A 20068-nucleotide genomic window follows, 5' to 3' on the forward strand; every position below is an offset into this window, starting at 1 on the left:
AATTGAGGATAATTGACAATGGAATAAGTTAAATAAACTCCAGCATTTACAGGGATACTCCAGAGCCAGATGTGGGGAAACAGTGCTCAGTATTGTAGGCTGTTTAAATAAGGGCTTACAGTACATGCATTACAATGGTCCCTGTTCTGCTGGTGCTACACTCAATGCAGAGGCTAGTCCTCTGCTACATCTCGAATGTTGAAGATTGTAGGATCTGTTAGGGTTGTCGCTATAAGACAAGATTGTATTTGGCAATATTTTATCCTTTTAAAAGTAGAACACTGTAATTTGGCCAATGAGAGTACTGCCACAATCTTCCCTCAACACAACCATTGCTCTGTCAGACTACCCAATATAGCTGTACGAAAGAGGAAAAATACATTGCATAACCATTGAGAAAATGACTGAAATGCTGCGATTCCTCAACGACAATTGCCAGTATTGTAACAAATCACTTCTTGTGTTAGAGATTAGGGTCCCCCCCACCCTGTGTGACCATTCCTGCTTCCTGGCAAGCTACGGATAGATCTAGGGTCAGGTTTTCATCCCTAAATCCTAATATTAACCAATAGGAGAGGGGTTTGCAAAATTGACCTTAGATAATTTTCAACTACTCCACATTAAAAACACAGAGGGGAGTTCTGGGAAGCTGAGAAAACAAGCACTGACTTGGTGAGAGCTAAAGAACACATTACCAGAGAAGCTCTTTTTGGAACCGAACTTTCAAGCTACTTTCTGGAGCTCTGGTTCACACAGACAGATCCTTTCAGATGTACAGTATAAACTCTGAGCGGAGGTTAGATTAAGGCACGCGAGTGAGTTAAGAGGAAGAATGTGAGAGGAACAGAAGAGTCAGAGAGCGATAGAATAAGATGGGGGGGGCATCTAAATAAAATGTTTACTCTGTTGATACAGGCTCTTATCCATGTCAGGTTCTACTGCCATCATCTCCTTGTCTAAGGGATCTGTTGCCCACAGAGTTACAGGTCTGTCTGGTGCTATAGCCTACTAAGGAGGCTGTAAAATACGAGACAAATAAACAATAAGTCAACTAAGCAACACTCATCATTGGACTCATCCATGTGAGTCTGACAAAAACTATTCATGGAGGTGCCTTTCATGTACGACTGTAAAGTCACATTAGCATGAACACTTAAAAACAAAAAAACTTTTAAAATGTAGTTCTATTCGTATTTCCACCATATAGCACCATGATAGCTTTCCCCAAACAGCCGTTAAAGCAGAGGGGGTCCTTTTGGTTTTGAGTAAATCCATACTCCCCTATCAACATGTTCAGCTTTGGTTTGGTTTGCTCGACAGTCATATGCTCAGAAATAAGTCTATAGGAAGTGAACCTGACAAGCGAGGAGGGCCTTTTCAACAAGAAATTATGAAATGTGACTGTATAAGAAGCCACCAGTGATACACTGACCATACAGAAAAACAGCAGACTTAGAAAATTATTGACCTTTGACAAGTTGGGTACATATCATATTGGTTAAAAAACAGATGTAATCTGTGCCAAAACAAACTGACCACTGCTGTAAACATTATCCCAAAAAATAAAAATAAAAAAAACTGGAAGATGCATCCTGTAGAATTTTTAATATTAGGTCAAACTAATCTGAATGTCTGTGCGCAGCAGGGGATGGTGTGATGAATGCCAGACGCCTCTTGTTCTCCTGGAAAAGAGACACGGCCCCAGTTAGGAACTAATGTAATCAAATTGCAAAAGCAGAAGTAAAGCCAATTCAACAATCCTATCCACCGAGAATCTTTTATCAAGAGCTAGGCTGAACATGAGTAAACCATTTTTCAGTTCAGGCCACAATGCCCAAATTTATTTTGTTTTATGACCACTGACCAGCAAGGAGTCAAAGGACTCAGATGAAATAAACAAAAGGTGAAATAACTACCCAGTCCTTTCTATGAGTAGTGGGAGACTTCTCTGCATAAGTGGACAAACCTTACCGTTTATGCTGCACTTAACTCGCCGTCCTTGCCTCGGATCTCGTCTTCGGCGTCTGTTTCGGCAGAGTGGAACTCTGCCACGTACAGGCCCTTGTCGATGCTGCCGGGGATGGGCTTAATGTCGGTCACCAGCTGGTCCTCGATGGACTTCAGGTTGAAGCGGTCCTCAGAGGTGATCAGGTTTATGGCCAGACCCAGGTGACCGAACCTCCCTGGAAAAGGTGTTAAAATAAGCAACAGGCTTATATTTGATGCTTTATTTACCCAGGAGATCAGGAGATGAGCAGATGGTAGCTGGAGGACATGTGGCCGGAAGTCTGATTTGACGGCATGATGAAAATACAGTGTATGATCTCACCTGATCTGCCGATGCGATGCAAGTATGTCTCAGCATTCTTGGGGAAGTCAAAGTTGATCACTACGTTCACTGCTTGGATGTCAATTCCCCTGGTGAACAGATCTAAGCAGAGATGCAAGAGAATAATTTAACAGTCTATCGGTTATCTTTTTTTGATTTTATCAACCAAGCAATCATTCAACTCAAGGATAAAATACGTTACCTGTGCAGACCAAGTTCCTGCAGAGTCCGTTTCTGAAGTCATGGAAAACACGGTTTCTGTACTCCTGTTTCAAAGGATAAACCAGTGCAAGGGTTTGCAAAACATGGCTACACACGGTCTAATGAGAAGGTATTCCATGCGGTCTACATCTAAAGTGCAAGTGGCTGGGCTGGCTGAGCTGACCTGCATCATCTTGGCGTGGATGTAGAAGCAGGAGTAGCCCAGCTGGGTTATCTTCTTGGCCAGCAGCTCAACCCGCTGGGTGGAGTTACAGAAGATGATGGACTGGTTGATCTGGAGCTGTTGGAGAACAAAAGACGCATTGATGAGACAATGTACTCATTATGAATGGATGACCGAAACATGGCTTCCTGCTCTACCATTAGCCAATATCTCTACGACTGAAACAAGTTGAGCTTTTCTGACTGCGTATGTAAAGGACCAGTTATAGAACACAAGTTTCCAACCCACCTCAAGAGTTAGGCTATCTAGCAAAACATGGGGCAAAATCTCTGGGAGCTAAGGCTCCTTCAAGGTTACTCATCAAGCAGGTACAGTGCATTCGTAAAGTATTCAGACCCCCTTTAATTTTTCCATATTTTGTTACATTACAGCCTTATTCTAAAATTGATTAGCCTCCCCCGCCCCTCAATCTACACCAACACCCCACGATGACAAAGCAAAAACAGGTTTTTAGATTTTTTTTTTTTAGAATCACACCTATTCAGACCCTTTACTCAGTACTTTGTTGAAGTACCTTTGGCACCAATTACAGCCATGAGTAGGACACTACAAGCTTGGCACAAATGTATTTGGGTAAGTTTCTTCCATTCTTCTCTGCAGATCCACTCAAAAGTTCTGTCAGATTGGATGAAGACTGCTGCTAGACAGCTATTTTTTGGTCTCTCCAGAGATGTTCGATCGGGTCAAGTCCGAGCTCTGGCTGGGCAACTCAAGGACATTGAAACTTGTCCCAAAGCCACTCCCGCGTTGCCTGGCTGTGTTCTCAGGGTCATTGTCCTCTTGGAATGTTAACTTGCTCCAGAGCACTCAGGACCTCAGACTGGGGCGAAGGTTTTCAATTAGGATCTCTGTTCCGCTTTCCCTCGATCCTGATTAATCTCCCAGTCCCTGCACCTGAAAAACATCCCCACAGCATGGTACTGCCACCACCATGCTTAACTGTAGGAATGGTGGCAGGTTTACTCCAGATGTGACACTTGACATTCAGGACAAATAGTTCAATCTTGGTTTCATCAGACCAGAGAATCTTGTTTCTCATGGTCTGAGATTCCTTTAGGTGCATTTTGTCAAACTCCAAGTGAGCTGTCATATGCCTTTCACAGAGTAGTGGCTTCCACCTGGCTACTACCATAAAGGCCCGATTTCTGGAGTGCTGCAGAGATTGTCCTTCTGAAAGGTTCTCCACAGAGCAACTCTGGAGCTCTGTCAGATGGACCATTGTGTTCCTGGTCACCTCCCTGACCAAGGGCCTTCACCCCCAATTGCTCAGTTTGGCCAGGTGGCCAGCACGAAATCAAATTTTATTGGTCACATACACATGGTTAGCAGATGTTAATGTGAGTGTAGCGAAATGCTTGTGCTTCTAGTTCCGACCAATCAGTAATATCTAACAAGTAATCTAACAATTTCACAACAACTACCTTATACAAACACTAGTGTAAATGAAAGAATAAGTACATTTAAATATATGGATGAGCGATGGCCATGACGCATAGGCAAGATGCAGTTTAGAGTACAGTATATACATATATGAGTAATGTAGGGTATGTAAACAAAGTGGCATTGTTTAAAGTGACTAGTGATAGATTCATTATATTCCATTTTTAATTATTAAAGTGGCTAGAGATTTGAGTCAGTATGTTGGCATCCAGACTTTGGATTAAGTGCCTGCGCCTTGTGAATTTGGATTTGTGAACTAAACGCTAACAAAAAGGAGGTATTTGGACATTATGGACTTTATCGAACAAAACAAACATTTGTGGAACTGGGCTTCCTGGGAGTGTATTCCGATGAAGATCAAAGGTAAGTGAATATTTATAATGCTATTTCTGACTTCTGTTGACTCCACAACATGGCGGGTGTCTGTTTGGCTTGTTTTGGTGCCTGAGCACTGTACTCAGATTATTGCATGGTATGCTTTTTCCGTAACGCTTTTATGAAATCTGACACAGATGTTGTATTAAGGAGAAGTATATCTTTAATTCCATGCATAACACTTGTATTTTCATCAACATATATGTTGATTATTTCTGTAAATTGACGTGCCTCTCTGCAAAATCACCGGATGTTTTGGAAGCAAAACATTAGTGAACATGCCATGTAAACAGATTTTTGGATATAAATATGAACTTCATCAAACAAAACATACATGTATTGTGTAACATGAAGTCCTATGAGTGTCATCTGATGAAGAGCAAATGTTAGTGATTCATTCTCTATCTGCTTTTTGTGACTCCTCTTTGGCTGGAAAAATGGCTGTTTTTCTGTGACTAGGTGCTGACCTAACATAATCGCATGGTATGCTTTTGTCGTAAAGCCTTTTTGAAATCAGACACTGTGGTCAGATTAAGTTTTTAAAAAATGGTGTACAATAGTTGTATGTTTGAGGAATTTTAATTATGAGATTTGTTTGAATTTGGCGCCCTGCACGTACACTGGCTGTTGTCAAATCAATCCCGTTAACTTCTTACGGCTGAAATCCTGTTAACAGTGATGGCCTTGAGATTTCAAGCTCGGTCCAAGCTTTGATGCACCTGCACTGACCTCACCTTCTGGATGATAGCAGGGTGAACAGGCAGTGGCTCAGGTGGTGGTTGTCCTTGATGATCTTATGGCCTTCCTGTGACATCTGGTGGTGTAGGTGTCCTGGAGGGCAGGTAGTTTGCCCCCGGTGTTGCGTTGTGCAGACCGCACTACCCTGTGGAGAGCTTTACGGTTGTGGGCGGTGCAGTTGCCTTACCAGCCGGTGATACAGCCCGACAGGATGCTCTCGATTGTGCGTCTGTAGAAGTTCGAGTGCTTTTGGTGACAAGCCATATTTCTTCAGCCTCCTGAGGTTGAAGAGGCGCTGTTGCGCATTCTTCCCCACACTGTCTGTGTGGACCATTTCAGTTTGTCCGTGATGTGTATGCCGAGGAACTTAAAACTTTCCACCTTCTCCACTACTGTCCCGTTGATGTGGATGGGGGGGGGGGGGGGTGCTCCCTCTGCTGTTTCCTGAAGTCCAAGATCATCTTTTTTTTAGTTGACATTTAAGTTATTTTCCTGACACCACACTCAGAGGGCCTTCACCCCCCCCTGTAGGCCATCTTGTCATTGTAGGTAATCAAGCCTACCACTGTAGTGTCATCTGCAAACTTGATGATTGAGTTGGAGCCGTGCATGGCCACGCAGTCATGGGTGAACAGGGAGTACAGGAGAGGGCTCAGAACACTCTTGTGGCGCCCCAGTGTTGCGGATCAGTGGGGTGGAGATATTTCCCATCCTCACCACCTGGGGGCAGTCCGTCAGAAAGTCCAGGACCCAGTTCCACAGGACGGGGTCGAGACACAGGGTCTCGAGCTTACTGACGAGTACTATGGTGTTAAATGCTGAGCTGTAATCGGTGAACAGCATTCTTACATAGTTATTCCTCTTGTCCAGGCGGGTTAGGGCAGTGTGATTGCATCATCTGTGGACCTATTGGGCCAGTAAGCAAATTGGAGTGGGTCTAGGGTGTCAGGTGATATGATCCTTGACTAGTCTCAAAGCACTTCATGATGACACAAGTGAGTGCTACGGGTCGATGTTCATTTAACTTTCTTGGGAACAGGAACAATGGTCATCATGGGCTACCATTGTTCCTGTTCCCAAGAAAGTTAAATGAACATCGACCCGTAGCACTCACTTGTGTCATCATGAAGTGCTTTGAGACTAGTCAAGGATCATATCACCCGACACCCTAGACCCACTCCAATGAAGCATGTGGGAACAGCAGACTGGGATAGGGATTGATTGAATATGTCCATAAACACACCAGCCAGCTGGTATGCACATGCTCTGAGGACACAAAGGAATAGAAGACTCTAGGAGGAGTCTTCCATTTAAGAATGATGGAGGACACTGTTCTTGGGTACCTTCAATGCTGGAGACATTTTTTGGTACCCTTCCCCAGATCTGTGTCTTGACACAATCCTGACTCGGAACTGATAATTCCTTCGACTTCATGGCTTGGTTTTTTATGTCATGCACTGTCAACTGTGGAAGCTTATCTAGATAGGTGTGTGCCTTTCCAATTCATGTTCAATCAATTGAATTTAGAACAGGTGGCCTCCAAGTTGTAGAATCATCAAGGATGATCAATGGAAACATGATGCACCTGAGCTCAATTTCAAGACTCTGAACACTTATGTAAATAAGGCGTTTATTTTAATACACTTGCTAAAGTGTATAAAAACCTATTTTCACTTTTCCATTATGGGGTATTGTGTGTAGATTGATAAGGGGGAAAAAATTATTCAAAACATTTTAGAATAAGGCTGTAATGTAACAAAAGGTGGAGAAAGTCAAGGGGTCTGAATACTTATCGAATGCACACATAGCTCAACAAACTACCTCCACAGCTTTAGATAGACTCACCCTGGAGAAGAGGGTGTTGAGGCAGTGGACTTTCTGCCTCTCAGTGACGTAGGCATAGTACTGGGTGATGCCCTTCAGTGTCAGCTCATCCATCAGGTTGATCTCATAGGGCTTTGAAAGGTGCTTCGCCTGGAGAGGGGGACAGGGGGAAAACAGATCACAATTGTGTAAAGACAATTCAGTTGTCAACTTTTAATTCCGACTCCTTTCTCTCATTGAACCTCCATGCACATCTCCACCTCGGTCTATCCAACCACCCCCTTGGTCTCCCCCCGTTAGCTCACTCTCTAGCCCCCCAGTCATCAAGGCAAGTCCTCTCACCATGAACTTCTGCACACTGATGGGGAAGGTGGCAGAGTAGAGTAGGATCTGACGCCCCTTAGCCAGGAAGCTGATGATGTCTTCGATGAGGACCACAAAGTCCTGAGACAGCAGCTTGTCTGCCTGGAGAGGGAGAGTCAGGACACAAGGACATTTGTTAACCTCTCTGGGATATGTGGGATGCTAGCCTCCCAACCTGGCCAAAAGCCAATTAAAATGCAGAGCAGCAAATTCAAATAAATTACTATCAAAATCTAACTTTCATGAAATCACACATGTAAGGTACCAAATTAAAGCTACACGTGTTGAGAATCCAGCCAACACGTCAGATTTCAAACAGGCTTTTTGGTAAAAGCAAACAATGCTATTATCCGAGGGGAGCACCTCCATAAACAAAGAGAGAAAACATATTTCAACCCTGCAGGTGCGACACAAAACGCAGAAATAAAAATATAAATCATGCCTTTGACGAGCTTCTTTTGTTGGCACTCCAATATGTCCCATAAACATCACAAACGGTGCTTTTGTTTGATTAATTCTGTCTATATATCCAAAATGTCAATTTGGCGCGTTTGATCCAGAAAAACACCGGTTCCAACTTGCTCAACGTGATTACAAAATCTCAAAAGTTACCTGTAAACTTTGCCAAAACATTTCAAACTACTATTGTAATACAACTTTAGGTATTTTTTAAAGTAAATAATCGATAAAATTGAAGACCGGATGATCTGTGGTCAATACTGGAAGAAAACAAACTGAGGCTACCTTTCTGGTCACATGCCTCTATGTAACAGTACACTTGAAGTGACCCTCGTTTTGAAAAGGGCTACTTTATTACACAAAGGAAAAACCTCAACCAATTTCTAAAGACTGGTGACATCCAGTGGAAGCGGTAGGAACTGCAAGAAAGTCCCTTAGAAATCTGGATTCCCAATGAAAACCCATTGAAAAAAAGAGTGACCTCAACAACAACGAAAAATCGGAATGTTTTTTCCTCTGGGTATCGCCTGCTACATAAGTTCTGTTATACTCACAGACATGATTCAAGAGTTTTAGAAACTTGTGTTTTCTATCCAAACTTCCTAATAATATGCACATCTTATCTTATGGGGATGAGTAGCAGGCAGTTGAATTTCAGCCAGACGTGAAAATACTGCTCCCAGTCACCAAGTTAATGACCAAATTGAGTGAATCCTCAGCACGTGAACTATTTCAAACAGAGCAGGTGGCAAAGTGGGGCTGTGTTCACTTGGCTTATTAAAACAATATTATTCCATTAGCAAAATAATATTATTCCATTAGCAAAACAAAATGAGCAACTACGGATTCTTCCACAAAAAACATACTTTCCAGATTTCGTAACATATGCCGCTTCAATAAAACAACCAGTAAAGCTCACCTCATCCATCACCATCATCTGGACTTTGTCCACTTTGGCCACGCCCTTCTTTATCAGGTCAAGGATCCTGCCTGGTGTGGCTATCACCACATGCACTGAAAGACAGGGTACGAGGAAGAGAAAATCGTGAAAATTAACAGTAAGTACTGGGGATGTTCATCTTTCCCTTTTAAGAGGGGTTGGTACGCATCTTGACAAATTGTCACCGATACAGGTACAATATGTTTTAGTTTGAAACGATTCAGTGCGATTAGAGGAACGTATCGATGCTATCCACTAACATCTGTTGTATAAACACATTCATTTTCCATTCTAAATTCAAATCTGGAGCAGATTTGGAGCTCATGAGCTTTTTAAGTTTAACTAGGCAAGTCAGTTAAGAACAAATTCTTATTTACAATGACAGCCTACCGGGGAACATGGGTTAACTGCATTGTTCAGGGGCAGAACAGATTTTCACCTTGTCAGGCTACCTGCCACCCCTGGGTATCTTGGAGCTGGATCTGTGTGTAAATGATGCATGTAGGCATCTGATCTGAGCCATAAGGAAAATCACCATCACCCACTAATGAATGTCATTTTTTCTGATTAAGTGTTAGAGCTAGTAATGTATAAATACTTAAAAATCTACTGTGACATAGCACAACTTTGGATTTCACCCGTCTCACAATCGGACCGTTTAGACCCCTGAAACGTAACTCTAGACCTCGAAGCCAGATCCACAGCATTTTTCTGTTGTTCATTCTAAATCAAGGACTGATTTAGACCTGCGCCACCAGGCGTGTGTGATTAATGATCAGGTAGAACAGAAAACCAGCAGGCTCCGGACCTCGTAGGGTAAGAGTTGGTTTTGACCGTTTGGAAGTTGACGGACTCAGTGAGCTCGTTTTCTTCTCTAACTTCGACCATGTAGTACAGATAGAAAAAGTGATTGCAGTCTTCGTTATGAAATTATAAACTTTTACCTTCTATAGCTAAAAATGACAAATACAGATTGTTTTAAGCAAAACTACTGCTGATAGTGATCAAAATAAAATTGAATGTATGCCCTGATCAGTATGTAGCCTACCCACCTTTTCAAAAGTACATTTGATTTTTATATTTTTTTAAACTAGAAAAATGTCATTGGTTGTCACTCAACTAATAAAGGCTAATATTGCGCAAGCCATTTTACCAACATTTGAATGCTGAATGTGAGTCGCAAATATACCAGATCAGGAATAGGAATACCCATCGTTGGACAGCGTGCGAAGCTGCACACAGGACGCAGAGTGACCAGTCTACTGATATTGACTGGGGTTGTTGAGCAGGCAAAATGACTTTTAGATCAATGACTGTCAACATAATTACATGCTTAGTTCAACAGTAAGGAGAGGACGCAGTTTCCATAAAAGATTAGTTATTTTCGGAGAGTAGAAAGTAATTTGAGCAATAACAAAAAAGTGAATCGGCAATTCGTAACGTTTGAATCGATTTTCTGACGATGCATGTTACATTTGGATCGGTTTGGGATCCTGATGATCAATGCACTTATACCTTAAACATTTGAAGTCAGGGAGCTATCGTTACAGCGGACAAAAGAACTCATACACTATATACAAAACTATGTGGACCCCTCTTCAAATTAGTAGATTCGACCACACCCGTTGTTGACAGGTGTATAAAAACAGCCATGCAATCTCAATAGATTGTACAGTCATAGGATGCCACCTTTCCAACAAGTCAGTTCCCCAAATTTCTGCCACGCTAAATCTGCCCAGGTCAACTGTCTGTGGTGTTGTTGTGAAGTTGAAACATTGAGCAATAATGGCTCAGCAACAAAGTGGTAGTGCTGAGGTGCATAAAAATAGTCTGTCCTCGTTCGCAACACTCATTATGGAGTTCCAAAACTGCCTTGAAGCAACTTCAGCAGAAGAGCTGTTTGTCTGGGAGCTTCATGAAATGGGTTTCCATGGCCGAGCAACCGCACACAAGCCCAAGATCGCTTGGCATTGCGCACGGTGTCGGCTGGAGTGGTGTAAAACTCGCCACCATTGGATTTTGGAGCACTAGAAACGCGTTCTCTGGAGTAATGAATCAAGCTTCACCGTCTGGCAGGCCAAAGGACAAATCTGGGTTTGGCAGATGCCAGTAGAATGCCAACTGCCCCAAGGGAGGACTAACTCCATATTAATGCCCATGATTTTGGAATGAGATGTTCGACGGGCAGGTGTCCACATACACTACATGACCAAAAGTATCTTAAACATTTGAATCGGGTACTGATCATTACAGCCCTAGTAAGTACAGTACATAAAGGCACAATGAGGATCTGCACAATGTGCTGTTGCGTAACACAGACAAGTCTCTTGATCGACAGCCAAACTGGATGTAAAGTAACAAAGTTCAGTGTCAGTCACGCAAGCAAACAATATCCATAATGCATGTAGAGCTATAATCAGCTGCAATTCTTCACACATTGGATATGACACTCTATAACCCTTTCGACTGCCCGTCCCCCGTGACTGAGTGGTAGTTACCAGTCTCGTCCAGGCGCATGATGTCGTCCCTCAGGTTGGTGCCTCCCGTGGTGGCCATGACCTTGACCCCACCCATGTGCTTGCTCACCTGGATGCTGATCTGGCTCACCTGCAGGGCCAACTCTCGTGTAGGAACCATCACCATAGCTGCAGAGATGAGGGAGAAATTAAGGATTATGCAGAGAAACAGGGTTTGGGGAATGAGGGACAAGAGAAAAACAATCTCCACAAACCAATTGGAATAAATAACCTATAACTGGAGACCATTAAAAAGCTCAATTTCACTGACAGGTGATGAGCTCAGGCACTGGCTTAACTGAATGTAATTTATCCAACTCACTAAACTGAAGTGGCCTTGACCTATTATGAATCTGTGGCATGCTGTTCCCTTGTGGTCCAGCTCTATTAGAGCACACTGTGTGGGCGTTAGGTTTGTGACACTGGGTCAGTCCATATATCAAGAGATTCCGTGTCCCACCAGGCGTACTGGACCGTTGTAATGGCCTCGCCATACACTGAATGTGTGCTTACTTGTGCATCAATCTAGTGAATTGTTCAGGCAACTACATAGGGTTGTTCACCATTGATTACACCACAATAGGCCAAATTAATCATAAAACATTAAGTGCAGATTTCACAGACTGACTTCGTACCAAAATTGATTTAAACAAGCAAATGAGATTACATGGATTGATGTTGAAACGGTATTGAGTAGCAGCTGGTGCAGTTCTCACCCTGTATGTGGTCCTTCTTCAGGTCTATCCTCTCCAGGAGAGGAATGAGGTAGGCTCCGCTTTTCCCGGTGCCGTTCTTAGCCCGGGCAAGGATGTCCCTTCCTGACAGAGCAATGGGGATGCTCTCCTCCTGGGGAGACAGACAGACACAGGGTGGTGAGAGAGTTCCACAAACATGAGCAAACACCAACACACATTCAACAAAATTCCAAAATAGTCATGGACAGAGCAGCAGAGGGAAGTCACCTGTACGGGAGATGGTTTTTCCCAGCCCATCTCAAAGATCCCCATCAGTAGCTCCCGCTTCAGGCAGTAGTCTTCGAACTCATTCCCCTTGGTCGATGTCACATCCTGGGGAAAGAGTAGACGTCAAGGTTGAAGCTGGGGTCATTATTGATTGATGGACTTGCTTTATTAAACTGTGAATGTATCACTAGGACTTACTGATGTTCTAAATCTGCAGTCCTTCTGTGGAAGCTGCAGGCACTTCTTCCAGTCATCGCCAAAACGGATGCCCCCACTGCCCTGGGGAATGTTGCCTCCCTTCTGGTGGGCATCTGGTTGTGGGGTAGTTGCCAGGGATCCTGGTGTTAGTCCAACTGGCTTGAGTGGTCCTCTAAACTGCCCGTTGGGCTTGTTCAGTCCCATTATGGATGTTGGGTTCTCTGTTCTTGCTGTAGACATGGCTTAGAGAGGTTTTCCTTCACAGTCTGTCAATTCCTTAGTCACTCACAGTGTAAAGCTAAACTTTTTTCCCCCTATCCAATATTTCCTTAGATCTTGGTTATCCACTCACGGAACTATTGTCCTTGTTATTTAGTTCACAAAAAAATAAAATCTTGTTTTCAGGATTTCTAATTTAAAGAATTTATGTATACTTATACGTACAGCCCTCTTGAAAAGAAGAGTCTGGTGTATGAAAATTGTATATTTACAAGACGACGCTCCCCAAAAAGGGAGAAATTAGCATTTATATGAATAAATAGATCATATATCCGCTCAAAAAACAAACCTTTGTGAAAGTGTTTCAGAATTCAAACATTAAAGTAAATTATCCTGAAGCAGTCTTATTCCTGGTGAAAATAGCTTTTTCTGAAGTCTCTTTTCGGTGTACAACAACCTGTAAAGTTTTTAATATTGTTTCTATGTTCAAAGACCTTTTCGCCGTTTTTCCTGGACTGGAGTGGCCGTAAGTGTCTTTGTTAGTCTCAAGTGCTTTTAGTCTTTTACATTCAAACAGACCTGTACTGTCTTCTGATTCACATGGACTATTCCTATGTTTCTCTGAATCTCTCAACTTGGTGTTTTTTGGTGTGTTATGAAGCCAAAAAAAATGTGCGCTTGTCAACCACAAAAAATTGACTTACACAAAACACTGAGGGAAATAGTTCCAACCCTTTGTGCTGTTCACTTTGACAGTAACAATGTGTGTTCTGCTGTTGTGCTCTTCTTTTGCTGTGGTAGATGTGGAGCTGACACACTCAGTCACATTTGCATTCAACTCCTGGTTACCTGCACGAAAGCAACAATACATCATAAGGACAAAAGCATCACAAATGAAAACTTGTGCCTGTGCCGCTATTGACCGTAGCTAATACTAAAAGGAAGTGGAGATTGGTTTCAACAATTTAAAATTTAAATTAATCTCAACTTCTAAACAAAACAACCACTAACTAGGACTACACTTGAAATTATGGTATTTCCAGAACGTGAGCTAATCGAGTCTAACGTTAAACTTGAGCATTTTAGTTTTAACGTGTAACTAGCGAACTGGACATATTAGGAAGGTGTTTAGCTAGCTAGTTAGGTTACGTGGTAAAAAATGGTCGATATAAGAGTAGTTAGCTAACGTTAGTTACCAAGTGCAGCGATCTGGGGCTAAAGCAAAGCAGAAAAACTGTTTTAAAAATATCCAAACATAAGTTATGAGTACACGTTTGCTACGCACAAGTTGGCTGTGCTAAAACACTACGATAACTAGCAGAGTTCAACAAAATAGTTCAGTTAGCGCTGAGTTGGTGATTAGTGTACTCATGAAACAATTAACAAATTGATAGCCGTATGAGCAGCCAACAGAGACCCACAATTGGTTTACCAGCAAACGTTAGATGGCAAACTAACGGTAGGCAAACTTTACATGGATAATTATCTAGATAGTGGCATTGAATGCCCGGTAAAGTAGATTAGCTAAAATAACGTAGCTAGCTAGAGTTGTGTGGGTCAACTAACGTTAACTAGCTAGCTGTGACAACGTGTTAATCGAAGTTTTTGGGCTGAGATATTTTGACTGACAACTAGGAGGCTAGCAGTACGTTCACGACACATGTTCGAGCTGAGGCTTACGATTTAGATAAACAGTCGACAGATTTTAGAAAGTAAAATATGAAATAACTAGCTAGCACGTTTGCTTAGCAAACATTGCTGGTTAGCTAGCTATGGTAACTAACGTTAAGCGTAGGCTGACTGGTCGACTCTCCCTCAAACATGCTAGCATTGGCAGCTACTTCAAACAAATACAACACGTTACCTTAATGTTCATCGAACGTCTTCTCTCGTTAACTTAATTAAAGCAAATTTCCCAAGTATTATGAAACTGTTTGTGTTTCGTGAAACCCACCGACTTGTCTCTCTATTGTCTCTTCTTAAAAAAACGACAATTCAACATGGCCGCGCGCTCGCCTTTAGCTGGTTGTCTCTTTCGCTTTCCTACTGGTTCGTCACTAGTTACCACAGCCACAAAGTCATAAGCCCCACCCATTTATACAATTTATCTTCTTAAAATGTGATTTTAACCTGATAGCTGTATGCCTAACCTTAAAGGCAAATTCATTATTTTTAATGCATTTTTACAATATAAACCATTTTGTCTTTGTGACTGTAGTAACTAATGGAACCCATCGTCTGGCTGCGCAGGTACATGAACTACCCAATCAGCGTGTCCTGTTTCGAACTCAAATTGTTTAGAGATATCTAGGTTCTTGGGACGTACTTAACGTAAAAAGTTTGCTTGCTTCCCGGGCGAAAAAGTTCGGTAGAGTTCGTGCACATACCTATGTCGAGATTTTGGATTTCGGTGAGAGTTTTTTTTTCGGTTGTTCGGGCAAACGACATTTTTTTCTGGTGGCAAGCCGAAGTTCGGAGCCGATGTCTACGCCCCTTCGTCGGTGATTGGTCAACAGTGGGGATTATTAAATAAAGTCTTTGTTGTTATTCAACCAGAGACGACTCGTCTTTATGCACATTTTTTCATTGAGAAATACTGCACAAAAAAAGCCTTAGTTAGATGTACAATTGCGCGACTAAGATTTCTTCGGTAACAACGTCAACATTAATGACATTTCCTGGGATATCTTCGATTAGTTCTGACTATTTTGAGGAAGTGTAACTGGCTACCGCGTCGCAAAATGGACAAACAGTACTATGCTTGCACACTCGGTTCGGCTAGTCGCCAACAGAACTGAAGCATGCTGACGCATTTAACGCCTTTCCTAACCCTTTGCTTAACCATTTTACATTTCAACTTCAATGGGGGTAGGGACGTCCAAGGATTCTGCACAGTACATATCATTCAACTCATGAAGTTAGGTAATACAAACACATATCACACTCAATGCAAGTAAAACGTAATTTTAAAAAACAATCACAAGTATAGGGTCATAACAAGGTGAACGAGTCCAAGCATCTTCTGACAGGTGGCTGTTTTCTTCAGGCCTGCGGCAGCCTTGTGTTCTCAGGAAACCAGTGGTATTCTCAGAACCTCAGATACCCAGGTGGGGCCCAGACAGGAGGAGTATGTATGAACGTAGGCGGTTTCCGCCTTCTGATAATGTCTGAAGGGCACAACACTCAAAACAGGTGTTAATACACACACAGAGGTCTCCTAGAACAGGAGACCTTACAGTTTATCATAACCCAATTTATTAACCCTTTAAAATGTATGAGGCCTTGGTTTAACCCTCTTCAGTGAGTAACTTCATAAAAGAGGGGAATAGTTGAATACCTGTTGTCTTCCTCAGTTTTTTAATATTTTTGTTTAACCAGGTAGGCCAGTTGAGAACAAGTTCTCATTTATAACGGCGACCTGGCCAAGATAAAGCAAAGCAGTGCGACAAAAACAACAGAGTTACACATGGGATTAACAATCCAGTCAAAAACACAATAGAATAATCTGTGTACAGTGTGTGCGAATGAAGGAGGTAAGGCAATAAATTGGCCAGTTACACTGGAGTGATATTCAGTAGCTCTAACCATTCAGTCTATACAGATGTTTTTGTTGGAAGGGTTAAAGCCCAACACTGCAAACTTATGGTTAGTACCAATACTCCACGTTTTTTTCAAATGTACAACACACCAGCTCCTCGTTAGTATAGTGGTGAGTATCCCCGCCTGTCACGCGGGAGACCGTGGTTCAATTCCCCGACGGGGAGAAAGGACTGCTTTTTTTTAGGGTGAACAATGTAGCTGAGCCCACAAAGTGAAAAATATGCTTGGAGATCAAGCTTTATGATACGATTTCCAGCCTTATCTCAGTATTCCAAGGCATTGGTTGTTCAGTGGTAGAATTCTCGCCTGCCACGCGGGAGGCCCGGGTTCGATTCCCGGCCAATGCAGGATGTTTTGAACATGTAATTTCGAGAAGTATGCAAACCCCTGAGGAACCCCTGAGGAATAAATCTGTGTTCGATTGCCAGGCCAACAGAAATCTCTGGTCTTGGTCGAAATCTCAACTGACTCTTGATAAATCAGAGTTTGCTTTCACTTTCAGTTTGGACATTTACTCATTCTCAGGAGACTTTGGTGAATCCATTGTAAATGTCCAGTGTGTGAGGTGATTTACTTTGTGCAAGGCTTTAGTCAGTGACAACTGTCTTGAGTTTGGCATTTGTGACAATGTCCTGGGACATCCCACAAACTCGTCACCTTCTAACTACGACTGTGTGGCCTGTGAGTGGTACAGAGCGAAATCGATTGCATGTACGTGTTCGTGAGAGTCTCAGCTTTCCATAGAGGGGTTGGAAGTTTACATACACTTAGGTTGGAGTCATTAAAACTATTTTTTTCAACCACTCCACAAATGTATTGTTAACTTCTTATGGCTGGGGGCAGTATTGAGTAGCTTGGATGAATAAGGTGCCCAAAGTAAACGGCCTGCTCCTCAGTCTCAGTTGCTAATTAATGCATATTATTATTAGTATTGGATAGAAAACACTGAAGTTTCTAAAACTGTTTGAATGATATCTGTGAGTATAACAGAACTCATATGGCAGGCAAAAACCTGAGGAGAAATCAAAACAGGAAGTGAGAAATCTGAGGTTGGTATGTATTCAACACAGTTCCCATTGAAATCCCCTTGAGATATTAATGAAGTTGCACTTCCTAGGGCTTCCACTAGATGTCAACCGTCTATAGAAATTTGAATGAGGCTTCTACTGTGTTGTGGGACTGAATGACAGCAGAATGAATCAGGTGTCTGGCAGTCAACCATTTTCTGGTCACGCAAATTTCTCATTAATACTTGCGTTCCTTTGCTCGTCAAGATACAAAGGAATTCTCCGGTTGGAACTTTATTGAAGATTTATGTTAAAAACATCCTCATGATTGATTCTTTACTTAGTTTGAAATGTTTCTTCGACCTGTAATATAACTTTTGTAAGTTTTTGTCCGACCAGAACGAGCGTTTGGATATGTATACCAAACACGCTAACAAAAGGAGGTATTTGGAAATGAATAACGGCCATTATCGAACAAAACAAACATTTATTGTGGTCCTGGGAGTGCATTCTGATGAAGATCATCAAAGGTAAGGGAATATTTAGCATGTAATTTCTTGTTTATGTTGACTCCAACATGGCGGCTAATTTGACTATTTTTCTGAGCGCCGTCTCAGATTATTGCATGGTTTGCTTTTTCCGTAAAGTTTTTTTGAAATCTGACACAGCGGTTGCATTAAGGAGAGGTATATCTATAATTCCATGTGTATAACTTGTATTATCATCTACATTTATGATGAGTATTTCTGTTGAATGATGTGGCTATGCAAAATCACTGGATGTTTTTGGAACTAGTGAATGTAACGCGCCAATGTAAACTCAGATGTTGATATAAATATGAACTTTATCAAACAAAACATACATGTATTGTGTAACATGACGTCATATGAGTGTCATCTGATGAAGATCATCAAAGGTTAGTGATTCATTTTGTCTCTATTTGTGCTTTTTGTGACTGCTATCTTTTGCTGGAAAAAATGGCTGTGTTTTTCTGTGGCTTGGTGGTGACCTTTTTTTTTTCACCTTTATTTAACCAGGTAGGCAAGTTGAGAACAAGTTCTCATTTACAATTGCGACCTGTCCAAGATAAAACAAAGCAGTTCGATACAAACAACGACACAGTTACACATGGAGTAAAACAAACATACAGTCAATAATACAGTATAAACAAGTCTATATACGATGTGAGCAAATGAGGTGAGATAAGGGAGGTAAAGGCAAAAAAAAGGCCATGGTGGCAAAGTAAATACAAAATAGCAAGTAAAACACTGGAATGGTAGATTTGCAGTGGAAGAATGTGCAAAGTAGAAATAAACTAATGGGGTGCAAAGGAGCAAAATAAATAAATTATATACAGTAGGGAAAGAGGTAGTTGTTTGGGCTAAATTATAGGTGGGCTATGTACAGGTGCAGTAATCTTTGAGCTGCTCTGACAGTTGGTCCTTAAAGCTAGTGAGGGAGATAAGTGTTTCCAGTTTCAGAGATTTTTGTAGTTCGTTCCAATCATTGGCAGCAGAGAACTGGAAGGAGAGGCGGCCAAAGAAAGAATTTGTTTTGGGGGTGACTAGAGAGATATACCTGCTGGAGCGTGTGCTACAGGTGGGAGATGCTATGGTGACCAGCGAGCTGAGATAAGGGGGGACTTTACCTAGCAGGGTCTTGTAGATGACATGGAGCCAGTGGGTTTGGCGACGAGTATGAAGCGAGGGCCAGCCAACGAGAGCGTACAGGTCGCAATGGGGGGTAGCATATGGGGCTTTGGTGACAAAACGGATTGCACTGTGATAGACTGCATCCAATTTGTTGAGTAGGGTATTGGAGGCTATTTTGTAAATGACATCGCCGAAGTCGAGGATTGGTAGATTGCCAATAAATTCATTAAAAATCCTACAATGTGATTTTCTGGATTTTCTTTACTCATTTTGTCTGTCATAGTTGAAGTGTAACTATGATGAAAATTACAGGCCTCTCTCATCTTATTAAGTGGGAGAACTTGCACAATTGGTGGCTGACTAAATACTTTTTTGCCCCACTGTATATTGAAGCAACATCGCAAGACAGCAGTCAGGAAGTTAAAGCTTGGTCACAAATGGGTCTTCCAAATGGACGACGACCCCGAGCATCCTTCCAAAGTTGTGGCAAAATGGCTTAAGGGCAACAAAGTCAAGGTATTGCAGTGGCCGTCACAACACCCTGACCTCAATTCCATAGAAAATGTGTGGACAGAAATTGAAAAAGTGTGTGCGAGCAATGAGGCCTACAAACTTGACTCATTTACACCAGCTCTGTCAGGATGAATGGGCCAAAATTCACCCAACTTATTGTGGGAAGCTTGTGGAAGGCTACCCAAAACATTTGAACCATGTTGAGCAATTTTAAAGGCAAAGCTACCAAATACAAATTGAGTGTGTGTAAACTTCTTACCCACTGGGAATGTGATGAAGGAAATAAATGCTGAAATCAATCATTCTCTCTATTATTCTGACATTTCACATTCTTAAAATAAATTGGTGATCCTAACTGACCTAAGACAGGGAATTTTTACTAGGATTAAATGTCAGGAATTGTGAAAAACTGAGTTTAAATGTATTTGGCAATGGTGTATGTAAACTTCACACTTCAACTGTATGTGCAAATGAGGATGTGCAGGTAA

General features: G+C 42.0%; 1 protein-coding gene and 2 non-coding genes across 5 annotated transcripts; 2 read left to right on the forward strand and 1 right to left on the reverse strand.

Moving 5' to 3' along the window:
• Positions 1-881: 881 nt before the first annotated feature.
• Positions 882-15301, reverse strand: LOC115140841 (probable ATP-dependent RNA helicase ddx6). Of its 3 annotated transcripts, none has more exons than XM_029679254.2 (13): positions 15196-15301; positions 12590-13657; positions 12392-12496; positions 12146-12275; positions 11412-11558; positions 8893-8987; positions 7494-7616; positions 7173-7301; positions 2715-2831; positions 2532-2595; positions 2330-2431; positions 1972-2183; positions 882-1682 (listed from the first exon to the last, which is right to left on the reverse strand). In XM_029679254.2, the coding sequence occupies exons 2-12, from the start codon at positions 12827-12829 to the stop codon at positions 1975-1977; spliced, it is 1461 nt and encodes a 486-aa protein (XP_029535114.1). In that variant the 5' UTR covers positions 12830-13657; positions 15196-15301; the 3' UTR covers positions 882-1682; positions 1972-1974. The 3 variants fall into 3 exon arrangements, with proteins under 3 accessions (XP_029535114.1, XP_029535115.1, XP_029535113.1); XM_029679255.2 differs by lacking the exon at positions 15196-15301 and adding an exon at positions 14763-14853; XM_029679253.2 differs by lacking the exon at positions 15196-15301 and adding an exon at positions 14673-14848.
• A 1199-nt stretch (positions 15302-16500) lies between these two features.
• On the forward strand, positions 16501-16572 carry trnad-guc (transfer RNA aspartic acid (anticodon GUC)). Its single transcript has one exon. It is a non-coding gene; the product is annotated as a tRNA-Asp (tRNA).
• Positions 16573-16684: 112 nt separating this feature from the next.
• On the forward strand, positions 16685-16755 carry trnag-gcc (transfer RNA glycine (anticodon GCC)). Its single transcript has one exon. It is a non-coding gene; the product is annotated as a tRNA-Gly (tRNA).
• The last annotated feature ends 3313 nt before the right edge of the window (positions 16756-20068 follow it).

This window comes from Oncorhynchus nerka, linkage group LG14, assembly GCF_034236695.1.
Source record: "Oncorhynchus nerka isolate Pitt River linkage group LG14, Oner_Uvic_2.0, whole genome shotgun sequence".
Taxonomy (NCBI): domain Eukaryota; kingdom Metazoa; phylum Chordata; class Actinopteri; order Salmoniformes; family Salmonidae; genus Oncorhynchus; species Oncorhynchus nerka.

Bases quoted from the DNA above. Each gene is read 5' to 3' on its own strand.
- LOC115140841 (XM_029679254.2), bottom strand. From the start codon at position 12,829: ATGTCTACAGCAAGAACAGAGAACCCAACATCCATAATGGGACTGAAC. The intron at 7,617-8,892 runs GTGAGCTTTACT...CTCCCTCTCCAG, and splicing joins AGATGATGGTGATGGATGAG to GCAGACAAGCTGCTGTCTCA. The intron at 2,596-2,714 runs GTCAGCTCAGCC...CCTTTGAAACAG, and splicing joins TCCACGCCAAGATGATGCAG to GAGTACAGAAACCGTGTTTT.